The sequence below is a fragment of the Brachycentrus maculatus genome, unplaced genomic scaffold (assembly GCF_059751285.1).
Source record: "Brachycentrus maculatus isolate JH-2025_06_01 unplaced genomic scaffold, ASM5975128v1 h1tg000757l, whole genome shotgun sequence".
Lineage (NCBI taxonomy): Eukaryota > Metazoa > Arthropoda > Insecta > Trichoptera > Brachycentridae > Brachycentrus > Brachycentrus maculatus.
The window spans coordinates 56,503-71,734 of NW_028281487.1; the positions used below are offsets into that span (position 1 = coordinate 56,503).

Consider the following 15,232-nt stretch of genomic DNA (forward strand, 5'->3'; position numbering starts at 1 on the left):
AATAGTCTAAGAATGCTGGTTTTGCGATACAGTAACTAGAAAACGGTATTTATTAATAAATCAATATTTAGTGAAAAGTGAAACTCCGAAGTGAATAAGTTTCACATTGTATTATTACTGATAAGGTTTCGTTTAAGGATTTGCCATTTATTTTCAATGCATAATATTAAATATTCCTTATTTATTTTAATATATTATTCTTACTGTATAACAAAGATGAAAAATAAAAGAAAACATTTTGAAGATCTGAAAAACTGTTTTTATTTAATTTAAACCTTTCAATGGTATGTGTTATATCCAAAGATATAAATTTTGCATGCAATTAATATAATTTTTGTATTTTTATATTTGAAATATATTAAAAAAAAAACTATTAAATAAAAACCTCTTCAATGACTTGAAATAAACGAACACCCTCAGATATTTAAATGATATAAAAATTCTACCTGTTTTGTGAATTTAAATTATTTAAGTAAATATACATCTACAAATAATTATTTTTAAAACTTTATCCGCACTGGGTTTTCCTGTGTCGAGGGCACATTTAAGAATACTCCTTTACTTAATTATTTGTATATCATGATTTAGCAATAATGGATGACATCACTACCTCCTTACCTCTATTCTCTAATCATTCACAGCTCTTTGAATAAGTACATTATTTAATTCATTTATGGATAATAGGAGTAGATTATAGAGCTCCATTAAAAAACAAATAGTTTCTTTGCCAAAGCAAACTTTCTACGTTCCTGATTTTTTGGTGTTTAATGAATATTTTCATTTGGGGTTATTTTATTACATTTTGCATATTTATAATTAAAATTTTACTTAATAAACAACACTAATTTTTATTGAAGAAACAGTGATATTTACTAAGTAAAATTTTAAATAAAAATTAATTGGTTTTACATATTATTTTTTGACATCTCATCAAAGATGAAGAAGAATATGGAAGTCTGGGCATTTACGGGGCTGACGTCAGCCCCTAAATGCCCAGACTTCCATATTCTTCTTCATCTTTGATGAGATGTCAAAAAAAATTATGAAAATAACTCCTGTAATTGGAGATAATCCAGATTTTGTGAAGAAGTATTTGGACACACTCAAAATGTTGTAAATAGGTTTTACCACAAAGTGACTGCCAAATCAATAAATGAAAACATTTTGCATACTTCACAGTCTATCATTTCCGAACTCAAATATCATTCTCACAAAATCACTTTCTGGAAATAATATAAAATTCGGCATGGTAACTCATTACAACCCATTTTTTACTTCTCACAGTGTGATCACAGAGTATGTATAGAAAATGTTTAAATAAGACTAAATAACATCCACAACTACTTATTGTATATCATTTTGCTGTGACAATACGTGTTATCTAATGAGATAAGTAAAATTTTCCACTACAATTTTTTTAAGATACATAAAGCCAGAATACATACGAGTAAACCAATGAAGCGTCTGTGCAACGATTAATGCTGCTGTAAATATGCAGTCTATTTACGAGTGTCAATCATTTCCGCAAAAGTGTTTAATACCCAACATATTTTTTAACCATATGAGATTTATGAGACGGAATGTACGAATACTATAAACATTTACAGACTATACAATACAAAAATAAACAAAATAATTGCCTCGCACCCCATAAAAATATGTATTCCCCAGTTATATTTTTGAAAAAGTGTATGGTATAACATGATGCTATCATCAACAAAAAAATGATAAAAAAATCCATATCCTAGCGCAAGAGCTCAGTCCCTTTTTTGGAGACGCTCAGTGAAATTAAAATTTACAACCAAAGATTGTAGTAAGTGAAAATGTATGGAAATTGTATTTCATTAAAAAAATTGTAACTTTAATATATACAACTACGCTTTATATATATACAATTACGCTTTAGACTGTATTTAAAATAAATATTGATATCTAGTTTCACGTAATAAAAATAATTTAAATCGTTTAATAACCATTTAAATAATTTTTTTGAGTCTAGGTACGAATAATATTTTTGCAAAATACGGAATACTTGTAAAAATGTATTTTTTTATGATTCTGTATGTAGTGCTCAAATCTAGGTCCATAAAGATGTTAGTATATATACATAACTTCTGCACTGTGGAATCAGTTTAATATTGTACAATTTATTATACCTACTTGTTCAGTCGTCATTATTTAGTGTCAAAAAATGGAAAAATTTGACTGAGAAGCTGTTCGTTTATTATTATATATGTAGCTTTTATAAGCTTCGTTAACATAACATTTTAGCATCTGATTCTTATAAAGATTGAGAAATGTGAGAATAATATGTGTTGGATTAGCATAAAATTATAATGCTCGTACCGTTCATACAATATTTAGTATAACTTGGTTTATTATGTGAGTAATTGTGTATCATGTGATTTTGTTTCGTGACAGTAGTTTCGTTCATTGCTTTGGACAAGTAAAAGTCAATCTAAAATTTAAAAAATACAAATAAACATAAAAGATATAATAAAATGACGGATGTCATTGAAAAATCAGAAGCTCTTGTTATTGACAAAAAAGGTGAGTAATTTTAACGATTTTTAATTGTAAATTTTGAGGTGTCATGTTTGAATGAGAAATAATTTCGTAAATTTTATTAACTTTTATGAAAGTAAATGATTATTCTCTTTTAACTGTTTATTTGATCCTTCTTCCTTTGCATTTCCTGTTTTCATCAATTGATAGTTAAATTTATATGTCGTGGGTATACTGGCAAAAAACGTTTACTCTAAATTCCCTGTTATTTAAAGCTTTTAGCTTGAATAAAATACCCGCTTTTAAGCTAAAGGTTGAACTTTATTTTGAAACTACAAATATATGACATTTTAAACTACTAAATGTATTTCTCCAGTTTATAGAACGTTGAAAACTTTATAATATACATCATGAAGTCAAAATTGCATGTGTTCGAGTTAACGTTTCTTGCCAGAACATCCGCGATATATGACGATATTTGATATAATTATTATTATTTGTTCAGTACACTGCATGAAACTGTATGAATGTTATTTTTCGTTCATACTTGTGCACAAGCACTATATGCCCTCTAATTTTTAACAGCTGTATAAAAATCAAACTTTGACCAATGTCATTAGTCTGCGCATAGTCGGTTAGGAGAAATTGCTTCTTGTTTAAGCCTTACAATGCACATTTATTTTGTACAAGACGATTAAAAGTAAATAATAAATTGACAATTAAATTATATTGTCACTACTTATACGAATATAAACATATTTATATATATATATATATATATATATATATATATATATATATATATATATATATATATATATAAATGTATATATATATATATATATATATATATATATATATATATATATATATATATATAAATATATACAAATTTATATATATATATAAATAAATATATATATATATATATATATATATATATATATATATATATATATATATATATATATATATATATATATATATATATATATATATATATATAAACGCACTTAAAATATTGTGAATAAAAAATAACAGGTCAAAATAGTTTAAAAGTTTAAAAAAAAAAGTCCTTTTGTGATATTTTCAAGTCTTTCCTAGTGTAAAATAATTCGTGAGGATGTAACATACGTTTCATGAAGGTATCTACTGATTGTTTTTACCACAGATATGGCACAAATATAATTTCAGATATTTGAGTAGTGTGGTTGTCAATCATAGGTATAATGGTGAATGTTTCAAATGTGTAAAGTGATAAATTAAACCAGCCTTTGATAAGTCGTAATCAAAGACGTTAATAAACCTTTGTTGTGATATCAGATAAATATAATAGTTGTACCTTACACACATGAAAATGCTATTTCTACGGAATTCACGTTAAACTGAAATGATTTATAATATTTTTCAGGATGGGGTGTGAGACATGTTCAGGCTCTGCTAATATTCACCAGTTTTACGGTGGCTTATTTTATCAGAACTAGCATGAGTGTTGCAGTTATAGCGATGACAGACCTTTCTACTAAAGGGAGTATTAAAGTAAGTGACTGAAAACAATTTAAACGGCTCGATATAGACTGAAAGATAATAATTTTATTAAAATTAAACACTTGAATATACCACTTTATCGTAATTACTTGAATATACGATAAAATGGTTTATTCAAGTGTTTAATTTTAATAAATAATCATGTCATTCCACAAAGTTAATGCCGAATCAATAAATAATATGAAAGATAAACTGCATTATATCGGTAGTGTAATGGCAAAGGGGTATATCTGCAATTTTTTTATTTTCTAAGTTTAATCCACAAAATGTCTAAAATAGTTTATTCCATAATCTGGCAATAAAATATAGCTATAGTTGCAATGCTTATTTAGTTTTATTGAGGTATGTACATATAAAAATACATAATACAAATGATTTATTTAATTTCGCAAGTTTGTTTTTGCTCTCCTGTAAAATTTGATCTGAGACAGATATACCCCTTTGCCTTTACACTACCGATATGTGATGCTTAAAAAGTAGTATTTTAAGAAAATAAAGCTATGTAAATTAACCAAATTTATTATTTTTATCATTTTTGAGATATTCATATATTGAAAAACAATTTTAAATTTTAATAATATTTATTACTCGCCCCAGAAAATTCTCCTGGCTTTTCGAAGCATAATCACAAGGATTAACAGCATATTCAATTATAATGGTTTAAAAAAAGAATGAATGTGTGTGGTAAATAATAAATGAGTTAGTTTGATCCCTAAAATTAATACAACGGATACAAAATAATACAATTCGTACAATGAATTCAATATCTTATATCAATCAAGATTTATCACAAAGTTAATTTATTAGTCTTATTCTTCTTGTCCGTCACCGTATTGTAATAGTCAGCACACTCAGCTACCGTACTGGAGGTCCCGGGTTCAATTCCCAGGGGGGATCAAATAAATATAAGTGATTTTTTTCACTCAATATTTATTCAATATTACCCTGAAGCAGACGGCTGATCACCTTGCCTTCATGTGTTACAAGATAACAATGCCCTATGCACCACTGGGTGCGGATAAGGGTTAGAAGATTCTTCTTGTCATATTTTCTACATAAGACACCACTAAATCTGATAGATCTTTAGGCCCTATTCATATTATTAATAAGCCTTATCAATTTTACCATTTCCATGTTATTTCTCATATTACTTATCCATTTCAGGTGTAGGTAGGTACTTTAGAGATTCATCAGTGGTCTACAGGTCTTGCCATTACTTGCCATTATTTTATACTTCATTGATTGCAGGTATTCGATTGGCCGAAACAAACACAAGACTACATCCTCAGTTCGTTTTACTTCGGCTATATGCTGATGCAAATACCGGGAGGTCGGTTGGCGTATATTTATGGAGGGAAAATTATGATAGCTATTTCGCTAACATTGAATGGGTGTTTATCTTTCATCCTGCCTAAAGCGGCTGAATTTGTAAGTCAAATTGGTATTGATGTTTTACAAATACAAAGAGTATTTTGACTCTAGAAGATAATCAAGAGAGTCAGATTTTAAACACGCTCACTCACTCACCCACACACACACCCACACACACACACACACAATGTGTTGTATAATAAATACAGCACATTGAGTGTATGTGTGTGTGTTAATAAACAATATATAAATAAACAATGTGTTGCTTTATAATTAAAGGTACCTAGGTATTTTATTACATATATTTTTATTTTTTTATTTTTTTTTATTTTTTATTATTATTATTTTTTTACGTGCTACCTCACTAAGAGAGCAGATTGCTCGTGTTTAGAGAGGGAGTTCGCTTACACTTATATAAACATAAAAGTTGAATGCAGTCTTTTCTACAAACAAAGAATAGATACTGCCTATGTGCCTTTATATATACAACTTAAAATATGTTTTCTTCCTCAAGAAATCTTTTTTACTTTCATTATTTCTTTCTGTTCGTTTAATGATAATATTTTACTTATAAACTTTATAAATCATATTTTTAAAGTGTCTTACAAGAAATATCTTTTGCTTTTAATATTACATTCTGTACGTATAATAAAAATTCAACAATTGCACAACAGTGCGAAACGCTATACATTTTGTTTTTTAGTGGGGCTGGAAGGCAGTATGCGCGTGCAGGATAATGCATGGACTAACCCAAGGATGCATGGTACCCTCTATGCACACCCTCATTGGAAAATGGGCGCCACTATCGGAGAGAAATCGCATCGGTAACTTTGTTTACACAGGTAAAAAATTGTAATGAATAAAAGACTATTCTCATAGTCCATTTGTTTTAATAAAAAAATTTAAGATAATAAAAAAATATTAGTAATTCAATTTACCCAGCAGAAATCTACTATTGAAATAAATTAAGACTATTCAATGTTATGTTCATTGTAAAAATATACCAGTAATCTTAGAATAATGTAACCAATATATCGTAGTCGTACAGGAGAAAGTGACCAACTAACAAAACGTAAAAAATTCTGGAGGGCCATTGAAGTCACTTGGCAAGAAGATACATATCAGTGCATTTGGTCATTTTTAACAAATCAATATATTTTACTTTCAAGTTTAAAATCGCTTGGGGATTTTTTCTGGGTAATATTAAGTAATAGTTTAAATCACATTTTTTATTTATTTTTATTTATTGACTTGGCGTTTAATTTGTAGAACTCCATTTAAATTTATGTATTAATTTTAAATCAAACACAGATTTTTTGAGTCTACTAAGTTGTATTTTATTAACAAAAAACACATAAAAAATTATATTGTGACAATTGTTTCGCCTTGTTAGGGCATTATCAAACGAATGTGAAGATCAAATGGACTACGGTCCTTATGTAGCTATACAATTCTAAGTGACAGTTTAAACACGTGCAGCAGTAATTTATGTAGGGTACATACCTACATCCCCCATTAGCTACTGTTGTCTCCCATAAATTACTGCTGCACGTGTTTAAACTGTCACTTAGAATTGTATAGCTACAAAAGGACCGTAGTCCATTTGATCTTCACATTCGTTTGATAATGCCCTAACAAGGCGAAACAATTGTCACAATAATTTTTTTTATCTGTTTTTTGTTAATAAAATACAACTTAGTAGACTCAAAAAATCTGTGTTTGATTTAAAATTAATACATAAAGTTTAAATCACAAATAAATATTTGTGATTTTTCACTGTAATATTTATTCAATATTACCCTGAACTGGTTCCAGAAGCGGAGGGCTGATCCCCTTTCCTTCATGTGTAAACGATCAAGATAACACTGCGTTATATGTCGCAGTGCCCTATGCACCATTGGGGTACGGATAAGGGTTTTATTTATTATGTTTTTTTTATAATATTAAGCTTGTAAAATATCAAACAGTCAATATTCACGTTTTTTTAAAAAATGCACTTGGTCACTTTCTCCTGAATGACTACGATGTATAAATATAGTAACCAATAAATATATGTAGTAAATATATAACAGTAAATATATTATATATCACCAGTCTGATGATGTCGGTTACGACGAAACCCGGTTGCTGGTCAAATAAAATTCAAGTGGAAACAGTTACGTGGTTGTTATTTTATTCTACATATAACAATGAAAAGTAGCCTTTTTTCAAAATATTTATGTTTATAAAGGTAATTATTTAAAGGAAATCGGGTTTCGTACTTTCCTGTGTATTCAAATAATTGATCGAAAATGCAATTCACTTCAGTAAAGAAATATTTGATTTGGAAGAACTTTAATGTATTTTTTTAAACGTTTAAAATGTATTTTTATTGTTTATTATATCAGACACTGGATTAGCCCTACTGATGATAAATCAATGTATTTTGTATTATGTGTGCCTCAACTTGAGATAAGCCACCTATCGTTTTTATACGAAAGATAATGAATATCTATGCATTCCAAGGCTTATGGACCTGGGCATTTTGCTGACACAAGTTATCACTTTATTCACTTGTGTAATGTTAACCATTCTGTCCAATATTGAACGTCCATATAGAATTTCTTTTAAGGTGAATAAGTTTATGCATTCTTGTTGGATTCTTAGCTTTATTTTAAATTGAATTTTGATTGATGATGCCCTTAACCAAAACAATAGATTCTTCGTCTGAAATTAAGACAAACTTTATAAACAGTTAAATATGGTAAATGTGGTGAACAAAAAAAAACAGGGAACGCAAGGTTTTATTAACCTTAAAATATTTTTTTTATTAACCTTAGATCCTCATTAATAACCCACTCTAAATCAGATTCTTATATATATTTTTTTGACATCTCATTAAAGATGAAGAAGCATATGGAAGTCTGGGCATTTAATATGCAATAATGCATTGCATTTAAAATTTAATATGCAAATCAAATAATATGAAAATAAATCCTGTAATTGGAGATAATCCAGATTTTGTGAACAAGTATTTGGACACACTCAAAATGTTGTAAATCAGATTCTGTTCTGAATTTAAATCAGATCAAATATATGTTATGAAACATGTGTTTTTTTAATAAGATAATATTTGTGGAGGTCCTCACTAAAACGTTACTATTCCATTATAAATGATTTGAAGTAATCAGGAATTCTAGTTTGTAAAATTATTACATTTCGGTGCAATTCAACGATTTCATGTTGGTTTAACACAAGCTTGGTCACGTTTTGTCACAACTTTTATTAAGATTTCTTATAGAATACAGTAAACAGAACAGATTTGCTATTAAAGGTTTTTATGCGCAATATTGGACATGTAACTTTTTGGTGAGGACCTTCACATTTGTTGTTAATATGAAAATGAACTAACTATATCAGGAATTGGTATATTTTCTTTCAAGGGTATATATTCGGGACCATATTTGCGATGTTAGCTTCGGGAAAGTTGGCAGCCACTGGTTTTGGTTGGCCATTAATATTTTACGCCGGAGGGACTTTAAGTCTAACTGTTGCCGTCTTTTGGATACTCTTGGGAGCTGAGTCTCCAGCCACCCATACTTCTATCTCGTCAGAGGAAAGACGGTATATAGAGACATCTCTTGATCAAAACGGAAAAGAAAAGGTAATTATTAATATAATGCAGTGAAATATGCAGTTATTTTTTACTGTTTATATTTTGAAAATTTTTGTTTTTTGGATAAATTGTGTTTTTATTTTAAACATAAATATTTCAATTTTATACTATTTTCGTGAGGTTAATCAGCTCATTATTTAATAAAGGTATGAAATTATGATAGAGAGGGTTCGATCCCTTAAACTCTTACTCAGTCAGCGACACTCACCATGGAACTACAACCCGACAATACATTTAAAAAAATAAAGATTTTAAAGATCTATCGGAATTAGTGGTGTCTTATTTAAAAAAATATGACAAGTCGAATACGACTAACGAATGATCTATGCGACAAATCTTGATTGATATAAAGTATTGAATTCATTGTATCTATTCTATTATATCCATTGTATTGTTTTTTAGAGATCAACCTTATGATTTTTTACTTACAACACATATTTACTATCAATTTTACAAAAGATATTTAATCGGAAAATGCTTTGAATCCTTGTGCATAAAAGACAAGGAGAAATTTCTTACGCAACTAATTTATATTATAAAAAATATAATTTCATAAACAAATCCTCGAGAATTTATGAAATAATCAATTAATTACAATGTTTTTTTATTATATTATTTATTGATTCGGCATTAGTTTTGTGGAATGACATGATTATTTTATTAAAATAAAACACTTGAACAATCCACTTTATCGAGTTTTATTTTTATTTACGACTAGTTTTGAAAACGACAATTGTTTTCATCTTCTGGTACAAATTAAAACTGATTTTTAATTAATTATTAATTATTGTTTTAATTTGTACCAGAAGATGAAAACAATTGTCGTTTTCGAAACTAGTCGTAAATAAAAATAAAACTCGATAAAGTGGATTATTCAAGTGTTTAATTTTAATTAAATAACAAAATTTTTTGTTTTTGTTTTTCATTAAGCCAAAAAAGACACCATGGAAGGCAATGTTCACATCTGTTCCTCTTGGAGCACTTTTAATAACGCATGTCGGAGCTGTTTGGGGTTCCATGTTGATGCTTACAGAGACTCCGAGTTTCTTGAAGATGGCTCTTGGTATAAATGTCGAAAATGTAAGTATCTATTTTTTATACCAGAAAAGTATATCTTGGGACCTAATATTTCAGTAACCTGCGCAATCTTCTTCAGTTGATTGGTTTTAAGTAATTTTTTACAGGTTTTGTGCAAATCATCACATGTTTGTAGAACTATCCTAAAAGCGTATGAAAGCTTCGATAGTGAGTTCTCTTAATCATTCATATTTTTTAAAATGCTAGATTCTACATATTTTAAAAACTGTTTATTTAAATGAGTAACTTTCTTTACAATAAAATCAGTGACATAATACAATACACGAGTAAAAACGAAGAGAAAAAATAAGTATACCAGATACCACTCCGAAGATACTTTTTAAATGAAAACTTTCAGTAGGTAGTTTAAAAATAAAAAAATGTATATTTTGCACAACAAATTTTAAGAATATGTATCATTAATATTAGGGGGTTGAATTAGTTCTCGCCGTTTATAAAAATCTAATATTTCTCTGTGATTTAAATTGATTCCTTTCGTTTTTTTGTTTTCCTGTCCCCCGCTGCCTCGAACACCCCCGTGGCACTTTCAACCGCCTCAAACCGCCTCAAAATTAAGGCTATGGGCCTTGTTCATCGGCAGGGAAACTGGGTCCCGTATGCTCTGAAGGAGAGAGATATGGAAAAGCGATTTTGCATGTGTGATTCACTCTTGCAACGGCATCACAGAAATGGTTTTTTGCATCGCGTCATCACCAGCGATGAGAAGTGGATCTTCTTCGTCATCTGCCAGCCAGGTCGGCCACTCCCTGCTGAAGCCAGCATTGCAAAACGCAACATTCACGGCTCAAAAACGATGCTTTGCATTTGGTGGGATCAGCAAGGAGTAATTTTTTTCGAGCTTCTCAAAGCAGGCCAAACAGTCACAGCAGAGGTTTACAAGCAGCAAATGATCAAACTGAAAACAGCAATTGAAGAAAAACGTCCAGAATACGCAGCCAGGCACGAGTTGATTCTCATTCTGCACGACAACGCGCGCCCGCATGTTGCCAAAGTGGTAAAAGAACAGATAAACTCCTTCGGCTGGAAGGTTCTGTCACACCCGCCCTACTCCCCTGACGTCGCACCATCCGATTATCATCTGTTTCGGTCCATGCAGCATGGATTATCGGGAGAAATTTTCAAAAGTTATCGAGAAGTCGAGTTATGGGTTGAAAATTGGATTGCCTCAAAAGACAAGGTTTTCTTTTATAGGGGAATACGACTTCTTCCTGAAAGATGGGCCAAAGTAGTCGAGAAAGAATGGCAATACTTTGAATAAATTCTTACTTTTAAAAAAATATATATTTTCAATTCAAAATACTACAAAAAACGGCGAGAATTAATTCAACCCCCTATTATAATGATTATGACATGCTTGTAGTAAGACAGTAATTGCTTAGTTGTAATTATCTAATTGACTGTTTTCAAATATGTTTATAAAAGTGAATAGATATTAAAAAAATTTAAAACTATTTTTATGTATCTAGGTGATTTTTCATTTTCCAGAGTGGCCTATTAACTGCCCTACCCTATAGCTGTTCACTTATTTGCACTATAGTTGCAAGTGCTCTAGCGGATAAAGCAATCAACAAAAACATTTGTTCATTAACTGCTGTGAGGAAAATTGCCAATACTGTTGGTAAGTGTTTAAAGTATCACAGTTCAACGAAAAATGCGTATTTTTTCCTTCAAATTCAACCCAATAATTAATGATTATTTCAGGTACATGGGGTGCTGCTCTAGGGATGATTCTTCTTACATTCATTTCACGGGGACAAGTCACACTTGGAATTATATTTATTATTTTCATAATATCGATGGATTCTATAAATAATTTAGGATTTATGGTGAGAAATAATTTTCAGCCACAGCGGACAAAAAATATTGGTGTATTTATTTTATTCCGTATTATAAAAACAGTATGAAAAAAAAATCAAGACATATATAAATCTAAAGTTCAGATAAATGCAACTTGATAATTTACAAAATAAAAGGCGTAAAAATTTTTTCATCGAATAGATGTAGATTATAATTAAAAAGAGGATTTTGTTATTGAATATTATGTGGAAAAAAAAAGATAAATGAACCAATAAATCTTCTGGTTAGAATTTACAAATTTTATACTAATTTAAACGCAGTTATTCAAAAAATAAATTAATCAAAATTATATAATCAAAATGTAATATTGTTTGAAAATCACTTCAAATATTTTATTATAACTTAATTATAATGTCTTGATAAAGAAACAGTTAGCTTTGAAACCTGTAGACATTATAATTGAGTTTTAATAAAATATTTAAGGTGATTTTAAAAGAAAGTAATATTTCAATTATAAAATGTATAAAAATAATTATAAAGTTAGTGCTTTAAATATAAATTATAATAAAAATTAAATTAAGCACTTTAAGTTCGTATGCATAAATTCTGTTAATATTTCATCAAATGACGAAAATTGCACACAGTAAAAAATTAGGCTGCTCCTTATTCCCTATATCCTAACCTCATTCAGTTAAAATCTGTTTAGGCTTTTGATTTTTAAAACATGAGTCTAGTTCAACGGTAGATTACTTTAAAAAAATTCATTTGGATTAGGGTTAGGGGAGAGGACGGCCCTAATATCTTAAGACTCTTTGAAATGGCAATTTTGTCACTGGGTCAAATATTAACGGGATTTGTGAATAGGGAAATAAACCACCAGAGAAAAACACATCAATATCTTTAAATGGCAGAAACATAAAATATAAGATGAAATTTGTCATGTATAATTCAAATTAACTCATTTTTCAGTTGAATCACATTGATCTCTCTCCGAATTTCGCTGGAATTCTCATTAGTTTTACAAACTTTTGTGCAGTCGGTTTTGGTAATTTTGCACCTATGACAGCTGGACTAATTCTCCGAGATTCGGTAAGTATGCGTATTTTACATATAATTTACAATTATTTAGAATAAAGTGATGTTTTACAAATATTTTCTAACTAAAAAAGGTTGTTACTATTAGAATAATAATTTCGATACTTGAAATTAACCATACAAGGCTAGTCCCCTAAATCCTTGGCTATTTTCAGGAACCAGGCTATTCCTGAAAATAGCCACAACGAAATAGTTTATTGTGAATTTACTTAAAGGAATGTATATATTTTTATTTGAAAACAAATAACTGGTAGAGTAATTATTTTTTTATTACAGACTGATATTACACGCTGGAGAATTGTATTTTTTATCGCTGCTGGAGTCTATTTCATAAGTAATTTAGTATTTATAATATTTGGAAGTGGAGAAAGGCAATACTGGGACTCCGAAGAGGATAATATAGATACGGGTATTCTATTTTTTTTTATACTCATACAAGATTGAATTTTCATGTTATTTAAAGTTATTTTTAAGTGGATAATAACAAAATTATAAATGAATAAAAGACAATTACAATATGCACACAAATTAACAAGTTACCAAAAATGCTAAATTACTTTGCTAGTAAGTGAAGCCATCATGCACTTAATTCAAAGATGACGAGAGGTATACTTACACAAAAAAGGCTATAGCTTCATGAGATTATCTAAATAAAATATATACACAAGTTCTTTGGTGTATTTTTAAACAAGTTAATGATAAAACTATTTTGATATATTCATTAGTTCATTCAAAATTTCTTATTTTACAGAGAAAGAGGTTCCGGCACCAACAAAGCCATTGATGGAAAATAAAAAAGATGAAGATGCTTAAAAATTCACTAAATGCACTATTTTAAAATGAAAATGAAATTTTGATATTTTATTATACGATGTATAAGCCAAATTAAAGTCTGTTGAAAAAACTTTTATTTTTATTTCCACCTTGACCAACTTACCTACCGAAATGTTTTAGATTTTATTTAGTTATTATACCAAAAAACTACTGTGAATGCAATTTTCTATTTATAATACTAACAATATTACTTTTTAAAGCAACTTGAATGATTCATATTCTTCTTTGTTACTTTATTTACCAATAAGATAATAAATAGCTTTAGTTTTACTGAAAAAATACACTATCTCTGACAACAGAGTACATATTGTGAATAGATGCGAATGATTTTGCTTAAAAACGAGTTTTGTAAAAACAAAGTAGGCCTTGGAGGTTCATATAAACTATTTAGAAATACAGTGCTGGATTCAGAGATACGGATATGATTCCGTGCGTGTTTTTCTTATTTTCATAAGAAAAACACGCACGGAATATATTCTTGATGTTTGTCTGCAAGTGAGATGTCAAAAAATAATATAAAGTTCACATTATTTTTAATATTTTATCTCAACAATGATGAAGAAGAATATGGAAGTCTGGCCATTTACGTGGCTTACGGCCGTCATAGGCTGGTTTGAGTGATGACTTTACACACGTGTAACATTTACCGATTCTACCCAAGATTGAAAAACATATTAATATTTTTTTTTATATGAATGATCCAATTACAAAACATTATTCTTGAATCATTAGAATGTCACTAGAGACATCTATTGGCAATATGAGGAAGCTTTGTTTAGAAGTCAAAAAATAATATGAAAAATAACTCCTGTAATTGGAGATAAACCAGATTTGTGAATAAATATTTGGACACACTCAAAATGTTGAATATGTATAAAGTACTTAGGCATGAACTTTGTTGAGCCAAAATATCGTATGGGAGCAGAGGAAGCTATGAAATCATGTCAGTATATACGAGTGTGGAGTTTTATTCTCTCTGCTTACCTCTTGAAAGGAATGGTGAAATAGTCGTAGTAGAAGCAGTAGACATAAAAACATCTACACACTCGTGTAAATGTGAAATGCATAATTTTAAATTCTAATAAGATGGATAGAATAACATTTTTATTTCATTAATTGATTCGGCAGTCACTTTGTGGTAAAATCTATCCATTTTTAATTGATGTTTTACTTAGTAAATACCACTATTTCTTAAAATCTACTGTGACACGTGTTTCGATGCATTCCGCATCATTTTCAAACACCGTATGTGAAGCTAATTCTAAATTTTAGAGTTGGGTCCTTGGGACGTCGAAGGTTGAAGAGGGGGTAATAGCTGTTTCTTAATTT

At 29.1% G+C, this 15,232-nt stretch overlaps 1 protein-coding gene across 1 annotated transcript in view; it reads left to right on the forward strand.

The window, feature by feature from the left end:
• The window catches only part of LOC148300276 (uncharacterized), a 39,652-nt gene that overhangs the window by 15,025 nt on the left and 9,395 nt on the right, over nucleotides 1-15,232 (forward strand). The window contains exons 12-20 of the mRNA XM_088275013.1: nucleotides 3,917-4,044; nucleotides 5,302-5,481; nucleotides 6,128-6,266; nucleotides 8,847-9,067; nucleotides 10,010-10,159; nucleotides 11,663-11,795; nucleotides 11,879-12,003; nucleotides 12,944-13,063; nucleotides 13,346-13,478. Of these exons, the coding sequence (XP_088131139.1) occupies nucleotides 3,917-4,044; nucleotides 5,302-5,481; nucleotides 6,128-6,266; nucleotides 8,847-9,067; nucleotides 10,010-10,159; nucleotides 11,663-11,795; nucleotides 11,879-12,003; nucleotides 12,944-13,063; nucleotides 13,346-13,478 (1,329 nt within the window). The remainder of the gene's footprint in view (nucleotides 1-3,916; nucleotides 4,045-5,301; nucleotides 5,482-6,127; nucleotides 6,267-8,846; nucleotides 9,068-10,009; nucleotides 10,160-11,662; nucleotides 11,796-11,878; nucleotides 12,004-12,943; nucleotides 13,064-13,345; nucleotides 13,479-15,232) is intronic.